The 22,602-nt window shown below is 55.2% G+C and overlaps 2 protein-coding genes across 15 annotated transcripts in view; both read left to right on the top strand.

Moving 5' to 3' along the window:
• Positions 1 to 4,799, top strand: part of ZBTB45 (zinc finger and BTB domain containing 45) — a 33,250-nt gene extending 28,451 nt beyond the window's left edge. For all 6 annotated transcript variants that reach the window (XM_033224760.1, XM_033224755.1, XM_033224756.1 and 3 more), the window contains exons 2-3: positions 625 to 1,903; positions 4,004 to 4,799. In XM_033224760.1, the coding sequence (XP_033080651.1) occupies positions 625 to 1,903; positions 4,004 to 4,260 (1,536 nt within the window). In that variant the 3' untranslated portion in view covers positions 4,261 to 4,799. The remainder of the gene's footprint in view (positions 1 to 624; positions 1,904 to 4,003) is intronic.
• A 924-nt stretch (positions 4,800 to 5,723) lies between these two features.
• SLC27A5 (solute carrier family 27 member 5) overlaps positions 5,724 to 22,602 on the top strand; it is a 25,887-nt gene continuing 9,008 nt past the window's right edge. For 2 of the 9 annotated variants that reach the window (XR_004440559.1, XR_004440558.1), the window contains exons 1-9: positions 6,357 to 7,084; positions 7,439 to 7,648; positions 8,692 to 8,850; positions 16,084 to 16,208; positions 16,776 to 16,970; positions 17,057 to 17,147; positions 17,773 to 17,971; positions 18,246 to 18,343; positions 21,033 to 21,137. Coding sequence is in view for 1 of the 9 variants with exons in the window: in XM_033224750.1 (XP_033080641.1) it covers positions 6,397 to 7,084; positions 7,439 to 7,648; positions 8,692 to 8,850; positions 16,084 to 16,208; positions 16,776 to 16,970; positions 17,057 to 17,147; positions 17,773 to 17,971; positions 18,246 to 18,343; positions 18,551 to 18,681; positions 18,770 to 18,946 (2,073 nt within the window). In the remaining 8 variants the exon portion in view is untranslated. Of the gene's footprint in view, positions 7,085 to 7,438; positions 7,649 to 8,691; positions 8,851 to 16,083; positions 16,209 to 16,775; positions 16,971 to 17,056; positions 17,148 to 17,675; positions 18,069 to 18,245; positions 18,344 to 18,550; positions 18,682 to 18,769; positions 19,118 to 21,032; positions 21,138 to 22,602 lie in introns of those variants that run through there. The other 7 variants (XM_033224750.1, XR_004440553.1, XR_004440556.1 and 4 more) reach the window with 7 other exon arrangements.

Genomic DNA, 22,602 nt, shown 5'->3' with positions numbered 1-22,602 from the left:
GCCATCCCACTCCTGCGAAAGCTTCTATATATACTAGTTAAGGTGACCTGGTTCTGAGGCAGCAATCCTGCCTCTGCATAGGGTCTCATACCGGGGGGATGTGGCTAAAGGAAACCAAAAGGAGCTGCCAGCAGGGGTGGAGGGGAAACTAGCTGGGTAGTGAGCAAGGTCTGCTCTGGGTGAGGCAGGTTAGCCAGTTGGGATGGGGGTCCTTGGCCTCTTCTACACACAGGGCTGCCCTCTTGGAGGGGCACATGGGGAGGCTTAGGGTTATTGGAGTTGGGATGGGGTGGGGTGGGTGGGTGAGTCAACACAGAGTAAGCCAAGCCCTGAACCTTTTCGGGGGCTGTAAGCCTCTCCTAGGGGTGTGCTAAGGTTTGCGGAGTTAGTGGGGGGCTGTAGAGGGCCTGGCCGGGACCGAGATGGGAGGAGGAGGGAGTGCTGGAGTGTCCTGTGTTGGGACTGGGGACTGTGAAGGGCAGCTGGGGAGGGATGGGTTAGCGCGCCTTGGAGTGTGGTGCACTCTTGAGCCCTGTCCTGCAGCAAGGGGTGAGGGGACAGGGAGGTTGGGACAGAGGGGGGTCCTCAGTTGACCTCTTCCGGCCCTCCTCTTGTTCTGTGCAGATGGCGGCTGCAGAGGCTGTGCACCACATACACCTGCAGAACTTCTCACGTTCTCTGCTTGAGACCCTCAATGGGCAGAGGCTGGGGGGGCACTTCTGCGACGTGACTGTGCGCATTCGTGAAGCTTCGCTGCGTGCCCACCGCTGCGTGCTGGCGGCCGGCTCGCCCTTCTTCCAAGACAAGCTGCTGCTTGGCCACTCTGAGATCCGTGTGCCTCCGGTGGTGCCCGCACAGACGGTGCGACAGCTGGTCGAGTTCCTGTACAGCGGTTCGCTTGTTGTGGCACAGGGCGAAGCCCTGCAGGTGCTCACGGCCGCGTCGGTGCTTCGCATACAGACAGTTATCGACGAATGCACGCAGATTATCGCCCGCGCCCGAGCCCCGGGCACCTCTGCGCCCACGCCCCTGCCCACCCCTGTGCCCCCGCCACTCGCACCTGCGCAGCTGCGTCACCGCCTGCGCCACCTGCTGGCTGCGCGCCCCCCGGGGCACCCTGGTGCTGCGCACAGCCGTAAGCAGCGCCAGCCCGCGCGTTTGCAGCTGCCTGCGCCCCCAACACCTGCCAAGGCCGAGGGGCCTGATGCTGACCCCTCACTGTCCGCGGCCCCTGACGATCGCGGTGATGAGGATGACGAGGAAACTGACGATGAGACCGATGGCGAGGACGGCGAAGGTGGCGGCCCGGGCGAGGGACAGGCACCTCCTTCCTTCCCAGACTGTGCTGCCGGCTTCCTCACTGCTGCTGCTGACAGCGCCTGCGAGGAGCCCCCTGCACCCACTGGCCTCGCTGACTACAGTGGTGCCGGGAGGGATTTTCTTCGGGGAGCTGGGGCAGCTGAGGACGTATTTCCAGACAGCTATGTATCCACTTGGCACGACGAGGATGGCGCTGTCCCCGAAGGCTGTCCCACTGAGACCCCTGTCCAGCCCGACTGCATACTGGCTGGACCCCGCCCGCCTGGTGTGAAGACCCCAGGGCCACCCGTCGCACTCTTCCCCTTTCACTTGGGTGCCCCCGGGCCACCTGCACCACCCCCTTCAGCACCATCGGGGCCAGCCCCTGCGCCCCCACCCGCCTTCTACCCCCCACTCCAGCCCGAGGCAGCCCCCAGCACTCAGCTGGGGGAGGCCCCGGCTCCCTCTGCTGCTCCCACCACGGCCCCCTCAGGCACCCCTGCTCGCACCCTAGGTGCTGAGCCACCTACCTATGAGTGCAGCCACTGTCGCAAGACGTTCAGCTCCCGGAAAAACTACACCAAGCACATGTTCATCCACTCGGGTGAGCCAGGGCGGGAGAGGAGAGGGAGAATCTCTCATTGGAGAGTTAAACCTAAGGGGGAATTCAGCACTAGTTACAGGGCACTGGAACTGTTCTGTTACTTTTGGGTAGCAGGGGGCCTGGAAATTGAGCCTTCCCCCAAGTGCAAGGTATGTGGGGGAGGGGAAAGTCCCACTCTGTGGAGCAGCAGGCACTGGCTTCTGTGGAGGGGGATCCTGAGGCTGGGTTGGGAAGCAGGAGCCTGTCCTGGCCTTTGGAAGGTGGTGCTGGAAACTTTAGCAGCTTAGGATGCACATGATGGGCATGGAGTCTTGGCAGGGGGACCTGGGCAGGTTGGGAAACTGCTCCAGGGAGCCTCCTGTGTCTCTCTGGTTTCCAGCAGTCCTGCTATGGGCAGTCAGCAAGGGAGGGTGGGTTTACGGGCCCAGGGGTAAAAAGCCCTCAGAGAGGTGGTGCGATGAAGGCCCCAGGAACACCTGAGACTGGGGCAGGAGTAGGAAAACATGGGTACAGTGTGAGGACCCCACAGCTGCAGAGGACCCCGAAAAGCTGTGCAGAGGTTCCCTCGGACCTTGGCCATGTCAGGGAGGCGGCTTTGCAGCGCTGCAGGAGAGGTAAAGAGTGGGAGGATGGTACTGAGGAATGTGGTGAGGATGCTCCCTGGGGGCTGAAATGGAGGACAAAGGAATGGAAAGCAGAAGCCTGCTGGGCATTGTCAGTAAAAGCAAAACTTTGGCTGGAAGGCCACAGTGGTAGTGAGGGAGGTTTCTGCATGGGCTGGAACTTGGGTTTTGACTGTGAGTGGTGGGGAAGCCATGGTATTCTCAGCTGGGGAGTGACTGAGATGTCAGTTTATAATCACCTCTGGCTGCCTTGGGGACAACTGGGAGGAGCCAGGGGCCTGGGAATAAGGGAGTTGGGTGGTTAGTCTCCAGGGAGCTGCCAGAGGCCCCAAGGTAGTGCTGGCTGTGTGAAGTGTGTGATCTGAGCCAGGTGCCTGGGCGCGGTTAGTCTGGGGTACCCCCTGGCAGGCACTGCCTTTCAGTACCCTGCCACTGAGAGAGGCTTTTTTTTTTTTTTTTTTTTGGAGACCTAGTCTCCCTCTGTTGCCCAGGCTGTAGTACAGTGGTACGAGCTTGGTTTACTGCAACCTTTGCCTCCTGGGTTCAAGTGATTCTTGTGCCTCAGCCTCCTGAGTAGCTGGGATTACAAGTGTGCACCGCCACACTCGGCTATTTTTTGTATTTTTAGTAGAGAAGGGGTTTTGCCATGTTGGTCAGTCTGGTCTTGAACTCCTGGCCTCAAGCGATCTGCCTGCCTCGGCCTCCCAAAATGTTAGGATTACAGGTGGGAGGCACCATGCCTGGCTGAGATACACATTTTGTTAATACCTGATGAATCTAGGGGTGGACTCAGCCTGCCTCCCCTCCCCTAACCTAGAATGAGGAGCTCTATCACACCAAGGACATTATAGTGGCCAGCGGGCAGGGGTTCTGGGCAACTGGGGCCTCCTGCAGGAAGGTGGCAGATGTGCCCAGGTCCCTCCTTATGAAAGGGCACTGGCCTTGTCAGACTGAGTTTAGGAGACTATATGGGCATGGGCGAGGGGGGCCAGGTCCGAGTGTCTCCCTGTGCCGGGTGGGTAGGAGCTGAGGGGGAGGGTCCCTGAGGGTAGAGGGAGAGCCCAGTGGGCAGTCCAGATGGGCAACAGATGTTCCAGATAGGCTGGGTTCCCTGCAGGCAGGGTACTTGCTGGATTTAGGGGAGCCCTGTCAGACAGTGGCATCCCAGGATAACAGAAAGGGGGTCCCTGCCAGGAAGGGATGGGAGAGAGGTACTTCACAGTGTATGAGGGTCCCTGTTGGGCAGGAAAGTCCCAACGTGAAGGGAGGTTCTGGAGAGGAGGGGGTGTCCCTGCTGGGCGGGAAGATCCCATAGTAAGGGGAGGGTCCCCCGACAGGCATGGGATCCCGGGATAGTGGTTCGGGAGGGGAGGGGAGCTCCTGCCAGGTCCAGGCGCCCAGGGTGGGGGTGGGGTGGGGTGGCGGCGGGGAGCTGTAGAGTCTGACTTAAGTTCGCGGCCCGCCCTGTCGTCCGCAGGGGAGAAGCCGCACCAGTGCGCCGTGTGCTGGCGATCCTTCTCGCTGCGCGACTACCTGCTCAAGCACATGGTCACGCACACCGGCGTGCGCGCCTTCCAGTGCGCCGTCTGCGCCAAGCGCTTCACGCAGAAGAGCTCGCTCAACGTGCACATGCGCACTCACCGGCCCGAGCGCGCGCCCTGCCCCGCCTGCGGCAAGGTCTTCTCGCACCGCGCGCTGCTGGAGCGCCACCTGGCCGCGCACCCTGCGCCCTGATCGGGCTGGGGCCTGGCCTCGCCCACGGTGAATCCGGGGCCTCCCACACGGTCGGCCACGCCCGCTACGGGACCTGTGGTTCCCACCACTAGACCACACTCCCTCCTGAGCGCAGGTCCTCTCTCTCCCTTCACCCTTTCTCCATACCAGGGCCTAAGTCCGCCTTACTCCTCTCCTCCATGTACTTGAACCCTCCGGGTGGTGCCGAGCTGGGACTGGTTAGGGACTAGACCACCTCTGAGAACTAGACCATTTCCTGCCTAAACCGGGCGCTCAGGCACTGGGACCTGGCCCAAGATAGGACTCCGGTTCTCGCCCCGCCCCCTCCTGGGGTGGGGGTGGGGGCTGGGGCCGCTCCCCTGCCCCGGTGTGAGGCTGGGCAAGGTTCCTAGCTCCCTACCCAAGCTATCCCTCCATCATGGGGCGCCTAAGGAGGCCCAAGTGGACCCATCATATATGGGGCCTGGGCCTCGGGACTCTCACTCTAATAAAGGACTGTAGGCCTTGGGGCGTAAACCACGAGGCTGTGAGCACCTGGATCAGTGCGTGCCTTGCTCTCATAGACAAGCTGTGGGTGTCAGGGCTCAGCGTCCTTGTTCTTGGGCGGCACCCATGCGGCCCACAGGTTGTCCTGGGCAGGGACAGGATGGTCCACTTTGCCATCTCGGACCTCTATTCTGTAGGGGCTAAGATGGGCTACATATATAACCGGCACTTGCTTCTCTTGGATCCCTGAGTCCTGTGGGGAGGAGGATAGGCAGGCCACATCTGAGATGGGTCTCTGAGAGGGAGGCCATGTGAAAGCCCCATCACACTGCTGATTGCTGCTGTCCACGACCTTTGAGGCCCCTCCCATAGATCTTCCAGCCAGGGTCTAAGGGCTTTTGGACTTGAGACTTCCCCTCCCCCACTCTGATGGACATGGCTGAGCACCTTACTTGTGGTGAGCCCAGGGGGATCTTTGGGGCCAGGTTGCCCTGAGGGTATATGAGCCCCCATATATCTGCCCTTGGTGCTGGGGGCCAAGTTCAGGGAGGGCTCCGATGGCCGTGTTGGGGACAGGAAACAGTGAGGGGTGGGATCCGGGGGCTGACTGCTGGGCGGTTGGGGACACCACCCCAGTGGCCAGCCCGTGTCCCAGGCCCCTGCATCCAGCGGAGAGAGCAGCCACTCTTTACCTCTCCCCTCTTCAGCACAATAGTGGCTCCTAGCCTAGGTGCCCTGCCCTAAGGATTTCGAGCTGGTGGAGTGGGGTATGGCCTGGAGGGCCATGCCCCAGCCTGACCTGCCAGGCTCCTAGGCCAATGGCAGCCCCTCTGGGTTTACCTTCTGGGACTGCCTCCTCAAGGTGAAATGCCAAGGCCTTGATGATCCACCTGCATGCCTCATGGGCTGACTTCAGTCTCCTGAACCCCAGGACTCCGTCGTCATCAAAGCCAGAGGTGGGGCAGAGACTCACAGAGTAAGCACATGGGTGGGGGGCAGAGCTGGTTTGAATCCAGGCGATGCGAGTGTTCCTCTATTTACTGAGCACTTGCTGGATGCCTGACAGGAGGCTACGATTCCTTGGATCGTGGGACAAGGGGCTTAGCCTGGCTGAGCCCCTCTCCCCAGGGTTTAAGTGGGTGTCACAGGACGACCTCCCAGTGAGGTCCACCTTGCTGTCCTGTTGCTTTTCTGTTTGGCCTGATTGGAGTGTTCCCAAGGGCAGGGATTTCTGTGCTCTGAGAGCCTGGTACACAGCAGGGATGGGAGGGGAGGCAAGAGAGTTAGATGCCAGCCCTGGAGGGTGGATGGGGCAAGCAGGACAGCAGGAAGGGAGGCTAGTGGTGGTGCCCAAAGGGCAGAGACCTGGGAACCCAGAGACCAATGATGGAAAGGTGTCAGACCTGGCAAAGGAGGGGGCTGAAAAGGGTGGCAAATAGGCAGAGAGGGGCTGGAGCCACACACAAGACCAGTCAGAGCAAACAAACATGTAGAGGAGAAAGGCTGGGGGCAAAGTCCTGGGGAGAGGACCAGCCACTGTCAGCAGTGCCAGGGCCGCCACCCCTGGGGAGGAGCCATTGGGCTACTCTGAGGGGCCAGAGGTGAGCCTCAGTATTCCACAGCTGCTGCTCTTAGGGAGGAGCTGGTACCATGAGTGTCAGGCGACGGTTGGCCTTGCTGCTGCTGCTGCTGCTCCTGCTCTGGGGCCTGGGACAGCCAGTGTGGCCAGTGGCTGTGGCCTTGACCCTGCGCTGGCTGCTAGGGGATCCCACATGCTGCGTGTTACTTGGGCTGGCCATGTTAGCACGGCCCTGGCTCAGCCCCTGGGTGCCCCATGGGCTGAGCCTGGCAGCTGCGGCCCTGGCACTAACCCTGCTGCCAGCACGGCCGCCCCCAGGGCTACGCTGGCTGCCGGCTGATGTGGTCTTCTTGGCTAAGCTCCTCCATGTGGGCCTGAAGGTCAGGGCATGCTTGAGCCGGCAGCCGCCTGACACCTTTGTAGATGCCTTCGAGAGGCGAGCACGAGCTCAGTCTGGCAGGGCAATCTTGGTGTGGATGGGACCCGGGGTTGGCTCAGTCACCCTTGGCGAGCTGGACGCGCGGGCCTGCCAGGCAGCATGGGCCCTGAAGGCTGAGCTGGGTGGCCGTGCGAGGCTGTGTGCTGGGGAGCCTGCCGCCCTCCTGGTGCTGGCTTCCCAGGCCGTTCCAGCCCTGTGTCTGTGGCTGGGGCTGGCCAAGCTGGGCTGCCCAACAGCCTGGATCAACCCGCATAGCCGGGGGATGCCCCTGGTGCACTCTGTGCTGATCTCTGGGGCCCGGGTGCTGGTGGTGGACCCAGGTGAGGGCCTTGGAGCCAGTGGAGAATGGAAGGGGGCAAGGTCAGGGACTGTAGGACAGGGGTCCTGGTGGGACTGGCAGAGGCCCTTGGTCCCCACCTGCCCACTTTCTCAGGCAATTATAATCAAGACTTATGAGGAGAAAGTAGTTCTCAAGTCACCAGAGTTTAATTTTCCCACAATGGCTATTTCAATCCTTTTTGACCAAAAATACTAATGATGGGATTCTTTACCAAACAACGTGGACGCTTTTCTATGCTAGCTGCAACTCTGCCTGCATCGGTGGGTCTCAGATCCCACCTCGCGACCTCAAAGGTGAGCCTTGCCTCTGTTTCTCCTCTGACCCATCCCTGCAGACCTCCGGGAGAGCCTGGAGGAGATCCTTCCCAAGCTGCAGGCTGAGAACATCCGCTGCTTCTACCTCAGTCATACCTCCCCTACACCAGGGGTAGGGGCTCTGGGGGCTGCCCTGGATGCAGCGCCCTCCCATCCAGTGCCTGCTGACCTGCGTGCTGGGATCACTTGGAGAAGCCCTGCCCTCTTCATCTACACCTCAGGGACCACTGGTGAGGGTGCCCATTAGCACCAGCCTCTGAACTCTCAGGCTGACCTGACTCCACACTTGACTTGTGCCTCAGTGTTGACCTCTGAAACCACTTTACCATCTGATGTTGACATTTGTTTTCTGTTTGTTTGGCTGTTTTGTTTGTTTGTTTTGTTTTGTTTTGTTTGAGACAGTCTTGCTCTCTCGCCTAGGCTGGAGTGCAGTGGTGCAATCTCAGCTCACTGCAACCTCCACCTCCTGGGTTCAAGCGATTCTCTTGCCTCAGCCTCCTGAGTAGCTGAGATTACAGGCACCCACCACCACACCTGGCTAATTTTTGCATTTTCGGTAGAGACAGGGTTTTGCCAAGTTGGCCATGCTGGTTTCTTTTTTTTTTTTTTTTGAGGCGGTGTCTCGCTCTGTCGCCCGGACTGGAGTGCAGTGGCCGGATCTCAGCTCACTGCAAGCTCCGCCTCCCGGGTTCACGCCATTCTCCTGCCTCAGCCTCCCGAGCAGCTGGGACTACAGGCGCCCGCCACCTCGCCCAGCTAGTTTTTTGTATTTTTAGTAGAGACGGGGTTTCACCGTGTTAGCCAGGATGGTCTCGATCTCCTGACCTCGTGATCCGCCCGTCTCGGCCTCCCAAAGTGCTGGGATTACAGGCTTGAGCCACCGCGCCCGGCCGGCCATGCTGGTTTCTAACCCCTGATCTCAGGTGATCTGTCCACCTCAGCCTCCCAAAATGATGGAATTACAGGCATGAGCCGCTGCGCCCAGCCTTGATTTTGACATTTGGCCTGAACTCTGACCCCCAATGTAATTTGAGAGGTCAATGCTAGAATTCTTCCTGTGTCCAGTAAACAGCCACTGAAACCTTTGGTCTTGACATATTACTCTCAGTCCAAATTCAGCCTGTGAACCCAACCACAGATCCCTATACTTGACTGCTCTCTGAGAGCCTCAAACCCCAATGCAGGCCTGGCTGTTAGAGATCTATCCCTCTGGTCAGGCCCCTCTCTGTGCTGTCATTTCACCACCCTGCCCTTGCCATGCCTTCATCCCAAGGCCTCCCGAAGCCAGCCATCCTCACGCATGAGAGGGTACTGCAGATGAGCAAGATGCTGTCCTTATTTGGGGCCACAGCTGATGACGTGGTTTACATAGTCCTGCCTCTGTACCACGTGATGGGACTTGTCGTTGGGATCCTCGGCTGCTTAGAGCTCGGTAAGCCCACTTCTGAGGATCTCTCCAATCTACAGGACCACTGGAGTAAGTGTCAGGGTGGGGCTGTCAAGGCAAAAAGACACTGTAGGTTACCCACACCCTGCGTTCTCACTTTCGAGAAGGAACACCCACCAATGAGTACCAGAGCCCCATGGACAGAAGCCTGGACACCCACACAGTCCCTAATGGCTGTGCTTTGGTCAGGAGGTGACAAGACCTTATATGAGTGACGGTCACAGGCATCCGGGGAAGGTGGGGTGCTCAGGAGACGATGGGGATGCTGGCCCAGATTTGTGACATGGCCCCAGGGGGAGCTGGAGTAGGAGTGCTCTCAAGCACTCCATAGGGCTGTCTCTTTGGACTCTTGATTCAGAATCTAGACAGGGACCTCTCCATAGCTTGTTCTTTTTTCTTTTTATTTATTTTTTATTTTTGAGACGGAGTCTTGCTTTGTCGCCAGGCTGGAGTGCAGTGGCCTGATCTTGGCTCACCGCAACCTCTGCCTCCTGGGTTCAAGCAATTCTCCTGCCTCAGCCTCCCGAGTAGCTGGGATTACAGGCACCCACCACTATGCCCAGCTAATTTTTGTATTTTTAGTAGAGATGGAATTTCACCATCTTGGCCACGCTGGTCTTGAACTTGTGACCTCATGATCCACCTGCCTCAGCCTTCCAAAGTGCTGAGATTACAGATATGAGCCACTGCGCCCAGCCATTTTCTCTCTTTTTTTTTTTTTTTTTGAGACAGAGTCTTGCTCTATGGCCCAGGCTGGAGTGCAGTGGCATGATCTCAGCTAACTGCAACCTCCGCCTCCCAGGTTCAAGTGATTCTTCTGCCTCAGCCTCCTGAGTAGCTGGGATTACAGGCATGCACCACCATGCCCAGCTAATTTTTGTATTTTTTTTTTTTTTTTTTGAGACGGAGTCTTGCTCTGTCGCCCAGGCTGGAGTGCAGTGGCCGGATCTCAGCTCACTGCAAGCTCCGCCTCCCAGGTTCCCGCCATTCTCCTGCCTCAGCCTCCCGAGTAACTGGGACTACAGGTGCCCACCACTTCGCCTGGCTAGGTTTTTGTATTTTTTAGTAGAGACGGGGTTTCACCGTGTTAGCCAGGATGGTCTCCATCTCCTGACCTCGTGATCCGCCCGTCTCGGCCTCCCAAAGTGCTGGGATTACAGGCTTGAGCCACTGCGCCTGGCAATTTTTGTATTTTTACTAGAGACAAGGTTTCACCATGTTGGTCAGGCTGGTCTCAAACTCCTGACCTTGTGATCCACCAGCCTCGGCCTCCCAAAGTGCTAGGATTACAGGTGTGAGCCACTGCACCCGGCCTCTTTGTGTTTTCAAACTTTTATCATGGCTAGGTGTGGCTGCTCATGCCTATAATCCCTGCACTTTGGGGTGCCAAGGCAGGAGGGTCCCTTGAGCCCAGGAGTTCAACACTAGCCTGGACAACATAGTGAGAGTCCATCTGTTAAAAAAAAAAAAAAAAGCCAGGCATGGTGGTATTAGGGGAACCTGCCCCCAGTATTTCAACATAGGTTCTTTCTAGTTTCCATAAGTGTTGGCCAGCTGAGAAATAAAGAGAAAGAGTACAAAGAGAGGAATTTTACAGCTGGGCCACCAGGGGTGACATCACATATCAGTAGGACCGTGATGCCCACCTGAGCCTCAAAGCCAGCAAGTTTTATTAAGGATTTCAAAAGGGGAAGGGGTGCAAGAACAGGGAGTAGGTACAAAGATCACGTGCTTCAAAGGGCAAAAAGCAGAACTACTGATAAGGGTCCAACAAAGATCACAAGGCAAAGGGCAAAACAGAACTACTGATAAGAGTATGTTCAGCGGTGTATGCATTGTCTTGATAAACATCGTAAACAACAGAAAACAGTGTTCGAGAGCAGAGAACCAGTCTGACCTCCAATTTACCAGGGCGGGGTTTTTCCCTACCCTAGTAAGCCTGAGGGTTCTGCAGGAGACCAGGGCGTATCTCAGCCCTTATCTCAACTGCATAGGACAGACAATCCCAGAGTGGCCGTTTATAAACCTCCCCCCAGGAATGAATTCCCTTCCCAGGGTCTTAATATTAATATTCCTTGCTAGGCAAAGAATTTAGTGATACTGAAAATACAAAATTAGCCGGGCGTGGTGGCGGGCGCCTGTACTTCCAGCTACTCGGGAAGCTGAGGCAGGAGAATTGCTTGAACCCGTGAGGCGGAGGCAGGAGAATGGCGTGAACCCAGGAGGCGGAGGCAGGAGACTCGCTTGAACCTGGGAGGCGGGGGTTGCGAAAAGAGTGAAACTCCATTGCCCAAAAAAAAAGCGAAAATAGTTTGATGACATCTCATGTATCATCACCCAGCCTCAATAATTTTTTTTTTTTTTTTGAGACGGAGTCTCACTCTGTCGCCCAGGCTGGAGTGTACTGGTGTGAGCTCAGCTGACCACAACCTCTGCCTCCCGGGTTCAAGCAATTCTGTGCTGAGGCTGAGTCTCGCGAGTAGCTGGGATTACAGACACCTGCCACCACACCCGGCTAATGTTTGTATTTTTAGTAGAGACGAGGTTTCTCCATGTTGGCCAGGCTGGTCTCGAACTCCTGACCTCAGGTGACTCACCCGCCTCAGCCTCCCAAAGTGCTGGGATTACAGGTGTGAGCCACCGCGCCCAGCCTCTTTTTGTTTTCAAACTTTTATCATGGCTAGGTGTGGCTGCTCATGCCTATAATCCCTGCACTTTGGGGTGCCAAGGCAGGAGGGTCACTTGAGCCCAGGAGTTCAACACCAGCCTGGGCAACATAGTGAGAGTCCATCTGTTTAAAAAAAAAAAAAAAAAGCCAGGCATAGTGGTGAGCACTTGTGAGCGATTCTTCTGCCTCAGTCTCCCTAGTAGCTGTTATTACAGGTGCCCACCACTGTGCCTGGCTAATTTTGTATTTTTAGTAGAGAAGGGGTTTCACCATGTTGGCCAGGCTGGTCTCGAATTCCTGACCTTGTGATCCGCCTGCCTCAGCCTCCCAAAGTGCTGGGATTACAGGCGTGAGCCACGGTTCCCAGCCAATTTTTTTTTTTTTTTTTTTTTTTTTTTTTTTTTTTGAGACGGAGTCTTGCTCTGCTGCCCAGGCTGGAGTGCAGTGGCCGGATCTCAGCTCACTGCAAGCTCTGCCTCCTGGGTTCACGCCATTCTCCCGCCTCAGCCTCCGGAGTAGCTGGGACTACAGGCGCCCGCCACCTCGCCCGGCTAGTTTTTTTTTTTTTTTGTATTTTTTGTAGAGACGGGGTTTCACAGTGTTAGCCAGGATGGTCTCGATCTCCTGACCTCGTGATCCACCCGTCTCGGCCTCCCAAAGTGCTGGGATTACAGGCTTGAGCCACCGCGCCCGGCCTTTTTTTTTTTTTTTTGAGACAGAGTTTCGCTATTGTTGCCCAGGCTGGAGTGCAATGGCACGATCTTGGCTCACTACAACCACTGCCTCCTGGGTTCAAGCGATTCTCCTGCCTCAGCCTCCTGAGTAGCTGGGATTACAGACATGTGCCCCTGTGACCGGCTAATTTTTTTTTATGTTTTTAATAGAGAGGGGGGTTTCTCCATGTTGGTCAGGCTTGTCTCAAACTCCTGACCTCAGGTGATCCGCCCGCCTCGGCCTCCCAAAGTGCTGGGATTATGGACGTGAGCCACTGCACCCAGCCAGATTTTTTTTTTTTTTTAATTATGAAAAGTTTGGGCTGTGCCCAGTGGCTCACCCCTGTAATCCCAGCACTTTGGGAGGATGAGGCTGGTGGATCACCTGAGGTCAGGAGTTGAAGATCAGCCTGGCCAACATGGTGAAATCCATCTCTACTTAAAATACAAAAATTAGCTGGGCATGGTGGCTCACGCCTGTAATCCCAGCACTTTGGGAGGCTGAGGCCGGCGGATCACCTGAAATCAGGAGTTCGAGACAAGCCTGACCAACATGGAGAAACCCTGTCTCTACTAAAAACATAAAAAAATTTAGCCAGTCATGGGGGCACACACCTGTAATCCCAGCTACTCAGGAGGCTGAGGTAGGAGAATCGCTTGAACCCGGGTGGCAGGGGTTGCAGTGAGCCGAGATCTCGCCATTGCACTCCAGCCTGGGCAAAAAGCAAAACTCAATCTCAAAAAAAAAAAAGTGAAAATAGTTTGATGACATCTCATGTATCTTCGCCCAGCCTCAATAATTAACATGTTGCCAGTTTAATTTCACATGTACTTCCCTGTTTCTTTTTTGTTTGTTTGTTTTTGAGACAGAGTCTCACTCTGTCGCTCAGGCTGGAGTGTAGTGGTGCCATCACAGCTCACCACAACCTCCGCCCCACGGGTTCAAGCAATTTTCTGCCTCAGCCTCCTGAGTAGCTGGCATTACAGGTGCACGCCACCATGCCTGGCAAATTTTTGTATTTGTAGTAGAGACGAGGTTTTGCCATGCTGGCCAGGCTGGTCTCAAACTCCTAACCTCGAGATTCACCCGCCTCAGCCTCCCAAAGTGCTGGGATTACAGGTGTGAGCCAGCATGCCCAGCCACTTCCCTATTTCTTTCTAGAATAGATCAGAGCAAATCCTAGACACTATATGCTTGTAAATATTGCAGTACATATCTCTAATATATAAGCACTTAAGAAACTGTAACCAAATTATCACACCTATAACACTAATAGTAACCCCTTAATATTATATGATGTCGACTATGTTCAGATTTCTCCAATGGGCTGTTTTGGTTTGGTTTTGTTTTCAGAGACAGGGTCTTGCTTTGTCACCCAGGCTGGAGTGCAGTGGTGTGATCTTGGCTTACTGCAACCTCTGCCTCCTGGGTTCAAATGATTCTCATGCCTCAGCCTCCTGAGTAGCTGTGATTACAGGTGTGGGCCACCATGCCCAGCTAATTTTTTTGTATTTTTACTAAAGACAGGGTTTTGCCCTGTTGGCCAGTCTGGTCTTGAACTTCTGGCCTCAAGTGATCCGACCATGTTGGCCTCCTAAAGTGCTGAGATTACAGGTGTAAGCCGCTGTGCCCACCCAACTGGCTGGGTGTTTTTTTTTTTTTTTTTTTAACTATATAATTAAACAGTCTCCCCATTGTATTTGCTTGTAGGTCTCTGTTCCCCTTTCGTCTGCATTTCTTGTTAAATTGGAAACTTTCTCTAAAGATGTTGTTAGATTCAGCTTTTTTTTTGAGACAGAGTCTTACTCTGTCACCCAGGCTGGAGTGCAGTGGTCAAGCTCGGCTCACCACACTCTCCCCCTCCTGGGTTCAAGCGATTCTCCCGCCTCAGCCTCCCAAGTAGCTAGGACTACAGGTGTGCACCACCACGCCTGGATAATTTTTGCATTTTTTGGTAGAGATGGGGTTTCACCATGTTGGCTAGGCTGGTGTCGAACTCCTCATCTTTCAGGTGATCCACCCCCCTCAGCCTCCCAAAGTGCTGGGATTACAGGCTTGAGCCACCGCGCCCGGCCCCCTTATATCTTATTAATCCATGTGTCCATACATCAATACATCCATACATACATCTACCAACCCATCCATCCACCTACTCACCTACTTCTTCATTCATCCATTAATCCACCCACCCACCCATCTATCCATCCTTACACCTATCCATCTTTCTACCCCCCGCCTCTGCATGTCACCACCCACCCATCCGTCTACTCACTCACTACTCTAACTGTCCACCCATCCATCTACTCACTCCTCTAAATGTCTACCCATCCATCTACTCACTCACTACTCTAACTGTCCATCCATCTACTCACTCACTACTCTGTCCATCCATCGACTCACTCACTACTCTAACTGTCCATCCATCTACTCACTCACTACTATAACTGTCCATCCATCTACTCACTCACTACTCTGTCCATCCATCGACTCACTCACTACTCTAACTGTCCACTCATCCATCTACTCACTCACTACTCTAACTGTCCATCCATCTACTCACTCACTACTCTAACTGTCCATCCATCCATCTACTCACTCACTACTCTAACTGTCCATCCATCTACTCACTCACTACTGTCCACCCATCTGTCTACTCACTCACTACTCTGTCCATCCATCCATCTACTCACTCACTACTCTAACTGTCCATCCATCTACTAACTCACCACTCTGTCCATCCATCGACTCACTCACTACTCTAACTGTCCATCCATCTACTCACTCACTACTCTGTCCATCCATCTATTCACTCACTACTGTAACTGTCCATCCATTCATCTACTATATCCATCCACCTGCCCACCCATCTGCTTAGCTGGGCATTCATTTATCACAATCAAGAGTGATTTGAGCTTCGAGTCAGTGACAAGTAAAAATAAAAATTAAAAAAGTGGCCGGGCATGGTGGCTCACACCTGTAATCCCAGCACTTTGGGAGGCTGAGGCGGGTGGATCACCTGAAAGGTCAGGAGTTCACGACCAGCCTGGGCAACATGGTGAAACCCCGTCTCTACTAAAAAAATACAAAAATTAGCCAGCCGTGGTGGCGGGTGCCTGTAATCCCAGCTACTCAGAAGGCTGAGGCAGGAGAAGCGCTTGAACCTGGGAGGCAGAGGTTGCAGTGAGCCTTGCACCACTGCACTCCAGCCTGGGCGACAGAGCGAGACTCTATCTCAAAAAAAAAAAATTTTTTTTTTTTTTTTTTTTTTTTTTTTTGAGACGGAGTCTAGCTCTGTCCCCCAGGCTGGAGTGCAGTGGCGCGATCTCGGCTCACTGCAAGCTCCGCCTCCTGGGTTTACACCATTCTCCTGCCTCAGCCTCCCGAGTAGCTGGGACTACAGGCGCCCGCCACCTCACCCGGCTAGTTTTTTGTATTTTTTAGTAGAGATGGGGTTTCACCGTGTAGACCAGGATGGTCTCGATCTCCTGACCTCGTGATCCACCCGTCTCGGCCTCCCAAAGTGCTGGGATTACAGGCTTGAGCCACCGCGCCCGGCCAAAAAAAAAAAAAAAAATTAATATTTGCAGCCCTTATTTAGCATTGATCACTTTATACCAGGCACGGAGCTTTCCAGGCATCCTGGAGACAGGATTTGAACCCAGGCCTGCCTATGCTCTTCTAATGACAGCAGTCCTGGCTGGGCCAAGGACACAAAGATGAACTCAGCATTGTCTTGTATTTCAGGGTGTGGGGGTGGGTGAACACAGGTGCTAAAAGCAGCTTCTTACAACAACTTGGAAGCATGACCTGGAACACCCTCCCCTCTCATCTCCCAGGAGCCACCTGTGTTCTGGCCCCCAAGTTCTCTGCTTCCTGCTTCTGGGATGACTGTCGGCAGCATGGCGTGACAGTGATCCTGTATGTGGGCGAGCTCCTGCGGTACTTGTGTAACACGCCCCAGGTGAGGCTCTAAGATTAGGGCTCCATGGTGAACACGCAAGTATGAAATCCCAGATGATATCTCAGGTAAAGATTCAGGTACTGAACTCAAGCAAGTCCTTCAGATAATCCACCTCATGCAAGAACCCAGATAAGGAGTTCCAGACAAGGCTTCCAATAGTGGTTTCTCTGATAGCTGTGCTACCTTGAGCCTCAGTGTCCTCATTTGGGAAACAGGAATAATAGCCCCTACACCTATTGTGAGAATTTCCATTAAAATTAAATCTCCATGAAATTAAAATTCTAGGTAACTACTTAGGTGAGACCCCAGATGAGGCCTCCAGTCACCTCTGGTAACGTCCCCTAGGCAAAGCTCTCAGGTCACCCCTGCAGGTAACCCTCTATTTGAAAAGACTCCAGTAACTACTCTCATGTAAGTAACCCAGGTAGATCCCTTAGGTAGAGGTTCCCCATCACCTTCCAGGTAACTCCCAAGGTAAGGACCCAGGATAACACCCCCTCTAGGTAAAGGTTCTAAGGCATGCCCCCAAAGCATCTCCTCCTCACCCTTCTGGGGACATTCCTGTAGCAACCAGAGGACCGGACACATCCAGTCCGCATGGCGATGGGCAATGGACTCCGGGCTGATGTGTGGGAGGCCTTCCAGCAGCGCTTCGGTCCCATTCGGATCTGGGAAATCTACGGCTCCACAGAAGGCAACATGGGCTTAGTCAACTATGTGGGGCGCCGCGGGGCCCTAGGCAAGATGAACTGCCTCCTTCGAGTGAGTGTGCGGGTGCCCGGTGTGCAGCTGCCCCAACTGAGGCTGAGCCCACAGGACCTATGTCGACACCCCACCCTCTACCCCAGATGCTGTCCCCCTTTGAGCTGGTGCAGTTCGACATGGAGGCGGAGGAGCCTGTGAGGGATAATCAGGGCTTCTGCATCCCTGCAGGGCTAGGTATGGGGGTTGAGGAGCCTTTCCTGGGTGGTGGGGGTGGTGACCCTCAGTCTTCTCTGGCTGGAACGAGCTGCCCAAAAGCTTAACACTGGTGCTCACTAAAGGGGTATGCAGCCTTCATCTGGACCCTGAGCCAGTGGCCTGTCTTAGCACCGTCTGGGGGCTCTGCCTCAGCTTCTCAGCTCTGCCCAGCCCCCCTGCCTTGATCTCTCGCTCTGATTTACTGGGTCTCTGGGTGTCCAACTGATTTGTTCTCTTGAGCTTTCTGTGGCATTCCAGCCATTGGTCTCTTTTCCTGTACCTTGTCAGTGTCTTCGCCCAGGGCCTTCCAAGGTCCTGGTCATGTGTATTCTCACTGCCATTTGTCTGTCCGTCTCCACCCCTTGTCATCCTTTCCGTTTCTCATGGGCTCCCCGATACCGCCTGACCTAGACTTCTAATTTTCTGTGTCGCCCGTCGCCGTCTCTCAGGGTGTCTGTCTCTGAATCTCTGGATCTCCCTGTCTCTCTTTGGGTCTGTCCTTGGCAGGGCGCTGGATGATGAAGAGTCCACCGTTGTTGAAAACCTCCAGCAGGGGATTTGGCTGGTGGGCTCCAGGGGTTCTTGTTCCTGCTCCTACCCCCAGGGGAGCCGGGGCTGCTGCTGACCAAGGTGGTAAGCCACCAACCCTTCGTGGGCTACCGCGGCCCCCGAGAGCTGTCGGAACGGAAGCTGGTGCGCAACGTGCGGCAATCGGGCGACGTTTACTACAACACCGGGGACGTACTGGCCATGGACCGCGAAGGCTTCCTCTACTTCCGCGACCGCCTCGGGGACACCTTCCGGTCCGAGGCGGGGTTTCTCGGGGCGGGGCTGGGGCGGGACCACGGAAGCCTTCAGATCCTAGAGGGAGCCAGGCTGAAGAGGCGGGACTTTCCTATCGTAAGAGGGCGGAGCTTGGAGTCCGGACTTCCCACGCTAAGGCGGGGCTTCTCGATTTTAGCGGGGGCGGGGCTGACCGGGCCTCCTAATCCCCAAAAGGGGCAGGCGGGGCGGGGCAAGAGGCGGGGCCTCTCCTTGCCGGGGGCGTGGTCACAAGCGCCGGCTCGAACCCTGCAGGTGGAAGGGCGAGAACGTGTCCACGCACGAGGTGGAGGGCGTGTTGTCGCAGGTGGACTTCCTGCAGCAGGTTAATGTGTATGGCGTGTGTGTGCCAGGTGCGGATGGTTCTCATTTTAAACTTCCAACAGCTTTGTGGGTGGAGGGGTCGTTATTCCGATTTTACAGGTGGGGAAGCGCTAGGGTAGAGAGAGGTTTAGAAACTTGCCGCATCTCACAGCCAGTGAGCAGAGCTGGGCGAGGCTGGAGGGTCAGCTGTGGGCCCTTGAGGTGGGTCAGCCAAGAGTGACCAGACTGCTCCCTAGGGTGTGAGGGTAAAGTGGGCATGGCTGCCGTGCAGCTAGCCCCCGGCCAGACTTTCGACGGGCAGAAGTTGTACCGGCACGTTCGCGCTTGGCTCCCTGCCTACGCTACCCCCCATTTCATCCGCATCCAGGTGAGCCCAGGGTGGCAGGGAAGGTGGGTGGAAAAGCATAGCCGGGGGGAGGGGTGTCAGTGAGGGGATCATGATCACTGCTGTGCAGGACGCCGTGGAGGTCACGAGCACGTTCAAACTGATGAAGACCCGGCTGGTGCGTGAAGGCTTCAACGTGGGGATCGTGGTTGACCGTCTGTTTGTACTGGACAACCAGGCCCAGTCCTTCCGACCCCTGACGGCAGAAATGTACCAGGCTGTGTGTGAGGGAACCTGGAGGCTCTGACTACCTGGCCAACCCACTGGGGCAGGGATCAAAGCCAGGCACCCCCACCCCAACACATTCTTTCAACCTGGGCCTGCGTGAATCCCAGTCTGGCCATACCCTCAACCTCAGTGGGCTGGAAATGACAGTGGGCCCTGTAGCAGTGGCAGAATAAACTCAGATGTGTTCACACAAGTCTGTATGTCTGCATGGATGAAGGAGCAATGGAAGAGTGCAGGGGCTAGTGCCCTGAAGACCTCAGTTTAGGGTCTTCCCTGTCTCCCAGCCAAGAACCTCAGCCATCCCTGTGGGATGACCCTGTCTGTGTAAGGCCAGGGGTGTGGGAGGAGCCGGCCAGCCTCGCAGCTGCTCTAAGGTAGAGAGATGAGAACCCTGATTCCATCTGTGGGTCTTTAGTGGGCCACTGAGGCGGTGGCTGGGCCAGTGGATGTGGATTATTTTCCTGTGAAGTGCTGTGGATACACGATCTAACAAAGCCTGGAGGTTGCTGGACTGAGGCTAGAAGGGCAAGCAGGAAGTAACTGGGGGAGGAGTGTCCCTGGCAGTGTGAACTGCACGTGTGAAGGCCCTGGGGCAAGCTTTGTAGGTGGGGAGCAGCAGGAGCAGAGGCCTCTGGAAAATGGGAGTCTGCACAGTCTCAGGAGTTGGACGTGCTACCCGAAGCCTAGTGGAGATGTAGGTGGGTGTGCGTGGGTGCTGGGCCTCTGGCTCAAAGACCATAAGTGCTTCTCAGGGCGCAGTAGGAACTGTAGGTGAGGCTACAGACACTGCAACAGTTGTGGTGGTGCCGGGCCGGTGGTCCGTGGGTCAACGTTGGGAGCAGAACTGAGGTGATGATGGTGAGAAAAGGAGCCCCACAGCAGTAACCCCAGCATGCAGAGGGCCGTCCGTGGGCAGTGCTTCAGGCTGTGACCTTGCCCTTCCCTTCTCATGTGTTTAGTAAACACACCCCATGGCAATGGCTTAAGCATACCTGAAAATGGCCCTGTGTGGCAGACGCACCTGAGTGTGGTTCAGAGTTCCTGGCTAAGGAATCTCAGAGATTCGTTCCTTATTTTTGAGGAACATCTGGGTCCTTGGCCCTGTCCCATGGAACGTTGGTGGTAGGGGGGATCCTGGCCTTTTGCTTTCAGTTAAATGAAGGTTGCCCCGGGAGGATATTAAGTGAAAATGCTATATAAACTGCATGCTTTTTGCAAGTGGTTCTCCTGCCCAGCCCACCACCCCTGGACTCTCCCCGGTATGTAAGCCACCAATAAAACCCTATATCTTGTTTTCTGGCTCTCAGTCGCTTCTTTTGCCTCTTGAACCTGGTGCCACCCCATTGGAGGCAGTAGGGGTTTGGCTGTGCTCTCCCGTGCCTCAGCCTCCTCATCAGGCTATGGGCCATGTCGAGGACAGAACCAGCCTTCGAAGGGAGCAGTGCAGGCAGCTGGGCTTCACAGAGTTCCTGGTAGCATTTGAGGCTCTGCCTGTCAGCCCTGCAGCCTGGAGCTGAGACAGTACCCTTTTCAGTTGGGGTCCCACTGTGAGCATCTGTTTGTCATTGGTGGTGGCTGTGCACGGTAGTTATCTTCCGCGAAGTGATAGTTGTTGTGACTTGCCATTTCTCTGCCCTGTGTGGCCAGTGGAGCCCCATGTGTTCCCTGAAGAGCCCTAGCCCTTTCATACAACTGGACTTGGATCCGGGCCATCTGGTCCTCCCCTGCACACAGCAGGTTGTTCAGTTCCTTCATACTCCTGTTTGCTCCAGGAGAGACCCTGGCCAGGAAGGGAGCTAGAGCTGTGTGAACAGAGCAGCAGAGGCCCAGGCGTTGCCACCTCTCGGGGCAGTAAGGAAACAGTAGGCAGGGACAAGTGGATACCAAGGCCTGGTATCACGTGTGGTCACAGAAGTCTGTGTGTCTGCGTGGATGAAGGAACATTGGAGGAGTGCAGGGGCTGCTGCCCCAAAGACCTTACTTTGGGGTCCTTCCTGCCTTCCCACCAGGGACCTCAGCTATCCCTGTGGGATGACTCCATCTGGGCTTCCTCCTCCTGTCGTAAATTAGGTTCTCAAGTTCGGTGGCATTCTTATTTCCTTCAGGAAGGACCCTGGCCAAGAAGTGAGCCTGCGGTTATGTGAACACAGCAGCAGAGGTCAGACTGGTCACCCTTGCTGCTCCTCCAGCTTTGCCTTCCCAGATGCACAGTAAGTTCAGTATCATGTGACAGCTGGAACCTGGGCTCTCTTGATGGCCCATCCCTCCTGCCCTGAACACAGTAGGTTCTTGTTATGTTAAGGCCCTTGTACCCTTTGGGACCAGAGACCAGCCTAGAAGGGAGCTTGGAGTACACAGACAAAGCAGCAGAGGTTGGCACTGGCCACCCCTACTGTGGCCCCATGGTCTACTGTGTCTTGTGACCATCCCTTGAGACATGCTGGGCCCTGTTCTTCAGGCTTTCCCATACCACTGTGCTCATGGCCTGGTGCCGACCTGAGCCCAGGTATCTCCACTTCTCTTGTGTTTGCCATGTTGTGGGTAAGTTTTGACTGTGTCCCCATGAGGAATGCTGCATTCCTCTGCTGCCAGTTCAAGAAGCCCTGGCCCATGGGGCTATCTCACGCATTTCCTATCAGACAAAGCCAGCATCTGGAGTGTGGGCTGAAGAAATCCACTCAGTCAACAGATTGTCAAATGCTTGATATGCTGGGAATGCAGGGGAGGGTGGGCACATATGTTAGATTTGAATGTGGGCATGTCGATCCCAGAGCTTGCAGTGTGGAGAGTGAGGCAGACACTTACAAGCTAGAGATCTACTGTTTTATGACCCTAAGTAGAGTTTTGGTTTCTCCACTTAGTCTTTTCATATTTATTTCTAGGCATTTCTCTTTTTTTGAGACAGAGTCTTGCTCTGTTGCCCAGGATGGAGTGCAGACGCGCAATCTCAGCTCACTATAACCTCCGCCTCCCGGGTTTACGCCATTGTCCTGCCTCAGCCTCCTGAGTACTTAGGATTACAGGCACACGCCACCACACCTGGCTAATTTTTTGTATTTCTAGTAGAGTCAAGGTTTCACCATGTTGGCCAGGCTGGTCTTGAACTCCTGATCTCAAGTGATCTGCCTGCCTCAGCCTCCCAAAGTGCTGAGATTACAGGTGTGAGCCAGTGCACCCAGCCTCTTTTTCCTTTTTTCTTTTTCTTTTTTTTTTTTTTGGAGATAGTCGTGCTCTGTTGCCAGGCTGGAGGGCGGTGGCACGATCTTGGCTCACTGCAACCTCTGCCTCCTGGGTTCAAGTGATTCTCCTGCCTTAGCCTCCCAAGTAGCTGGGATTACAGGCGCGTACCACCACACCTGGCTAATTTTTGTATTTTTAGTAGAGACGGGGATTCACCATGTTGGCTAGGATGGTCTCAATCTCCTGACCTCATGATCTGCCCGCCTCGACCTCCCAGAGTGCTGGGATTACAGGAGTGAGCCACCATGCTCGGCCTAATTTTTGTATTTTTTTTTTTTTCCCAAGACGGAGTCTTGCTCTGTCACCCAGGCTAGAGTGCAGTAGCATGATCTCGACTCACTGCAACTTCCACCTCCCAGGTTCAAGCAATTCTCCTGCCTCAGCCTCCCAAGTACCTGGGATTACAGGCGTGCACGACCACACCTGGCTAATTTT

This window comes from Trachypithecus francoisi, unplaced genomic scaffold, assembly GCF_009764315.1.
Source record: "Trachypithecus francoisi isolate TF-2019V2 unplaced genomic scaffold, Tfra_2.0 Lachesis_group12, whole genome shotgun sequence".
Taxonomy (NCBI): Eukaryota; Metazoa; Chordata; class Mammalia; order Primates; family Cercopithecidae; genus Trachypithecus; species Trachypithecus francoisi.
The sequence above is the reverse complement of the archived record's forward strand: the minus strand, read 5'-3'. Positions and strand labels throughout refer to the sequence as shown.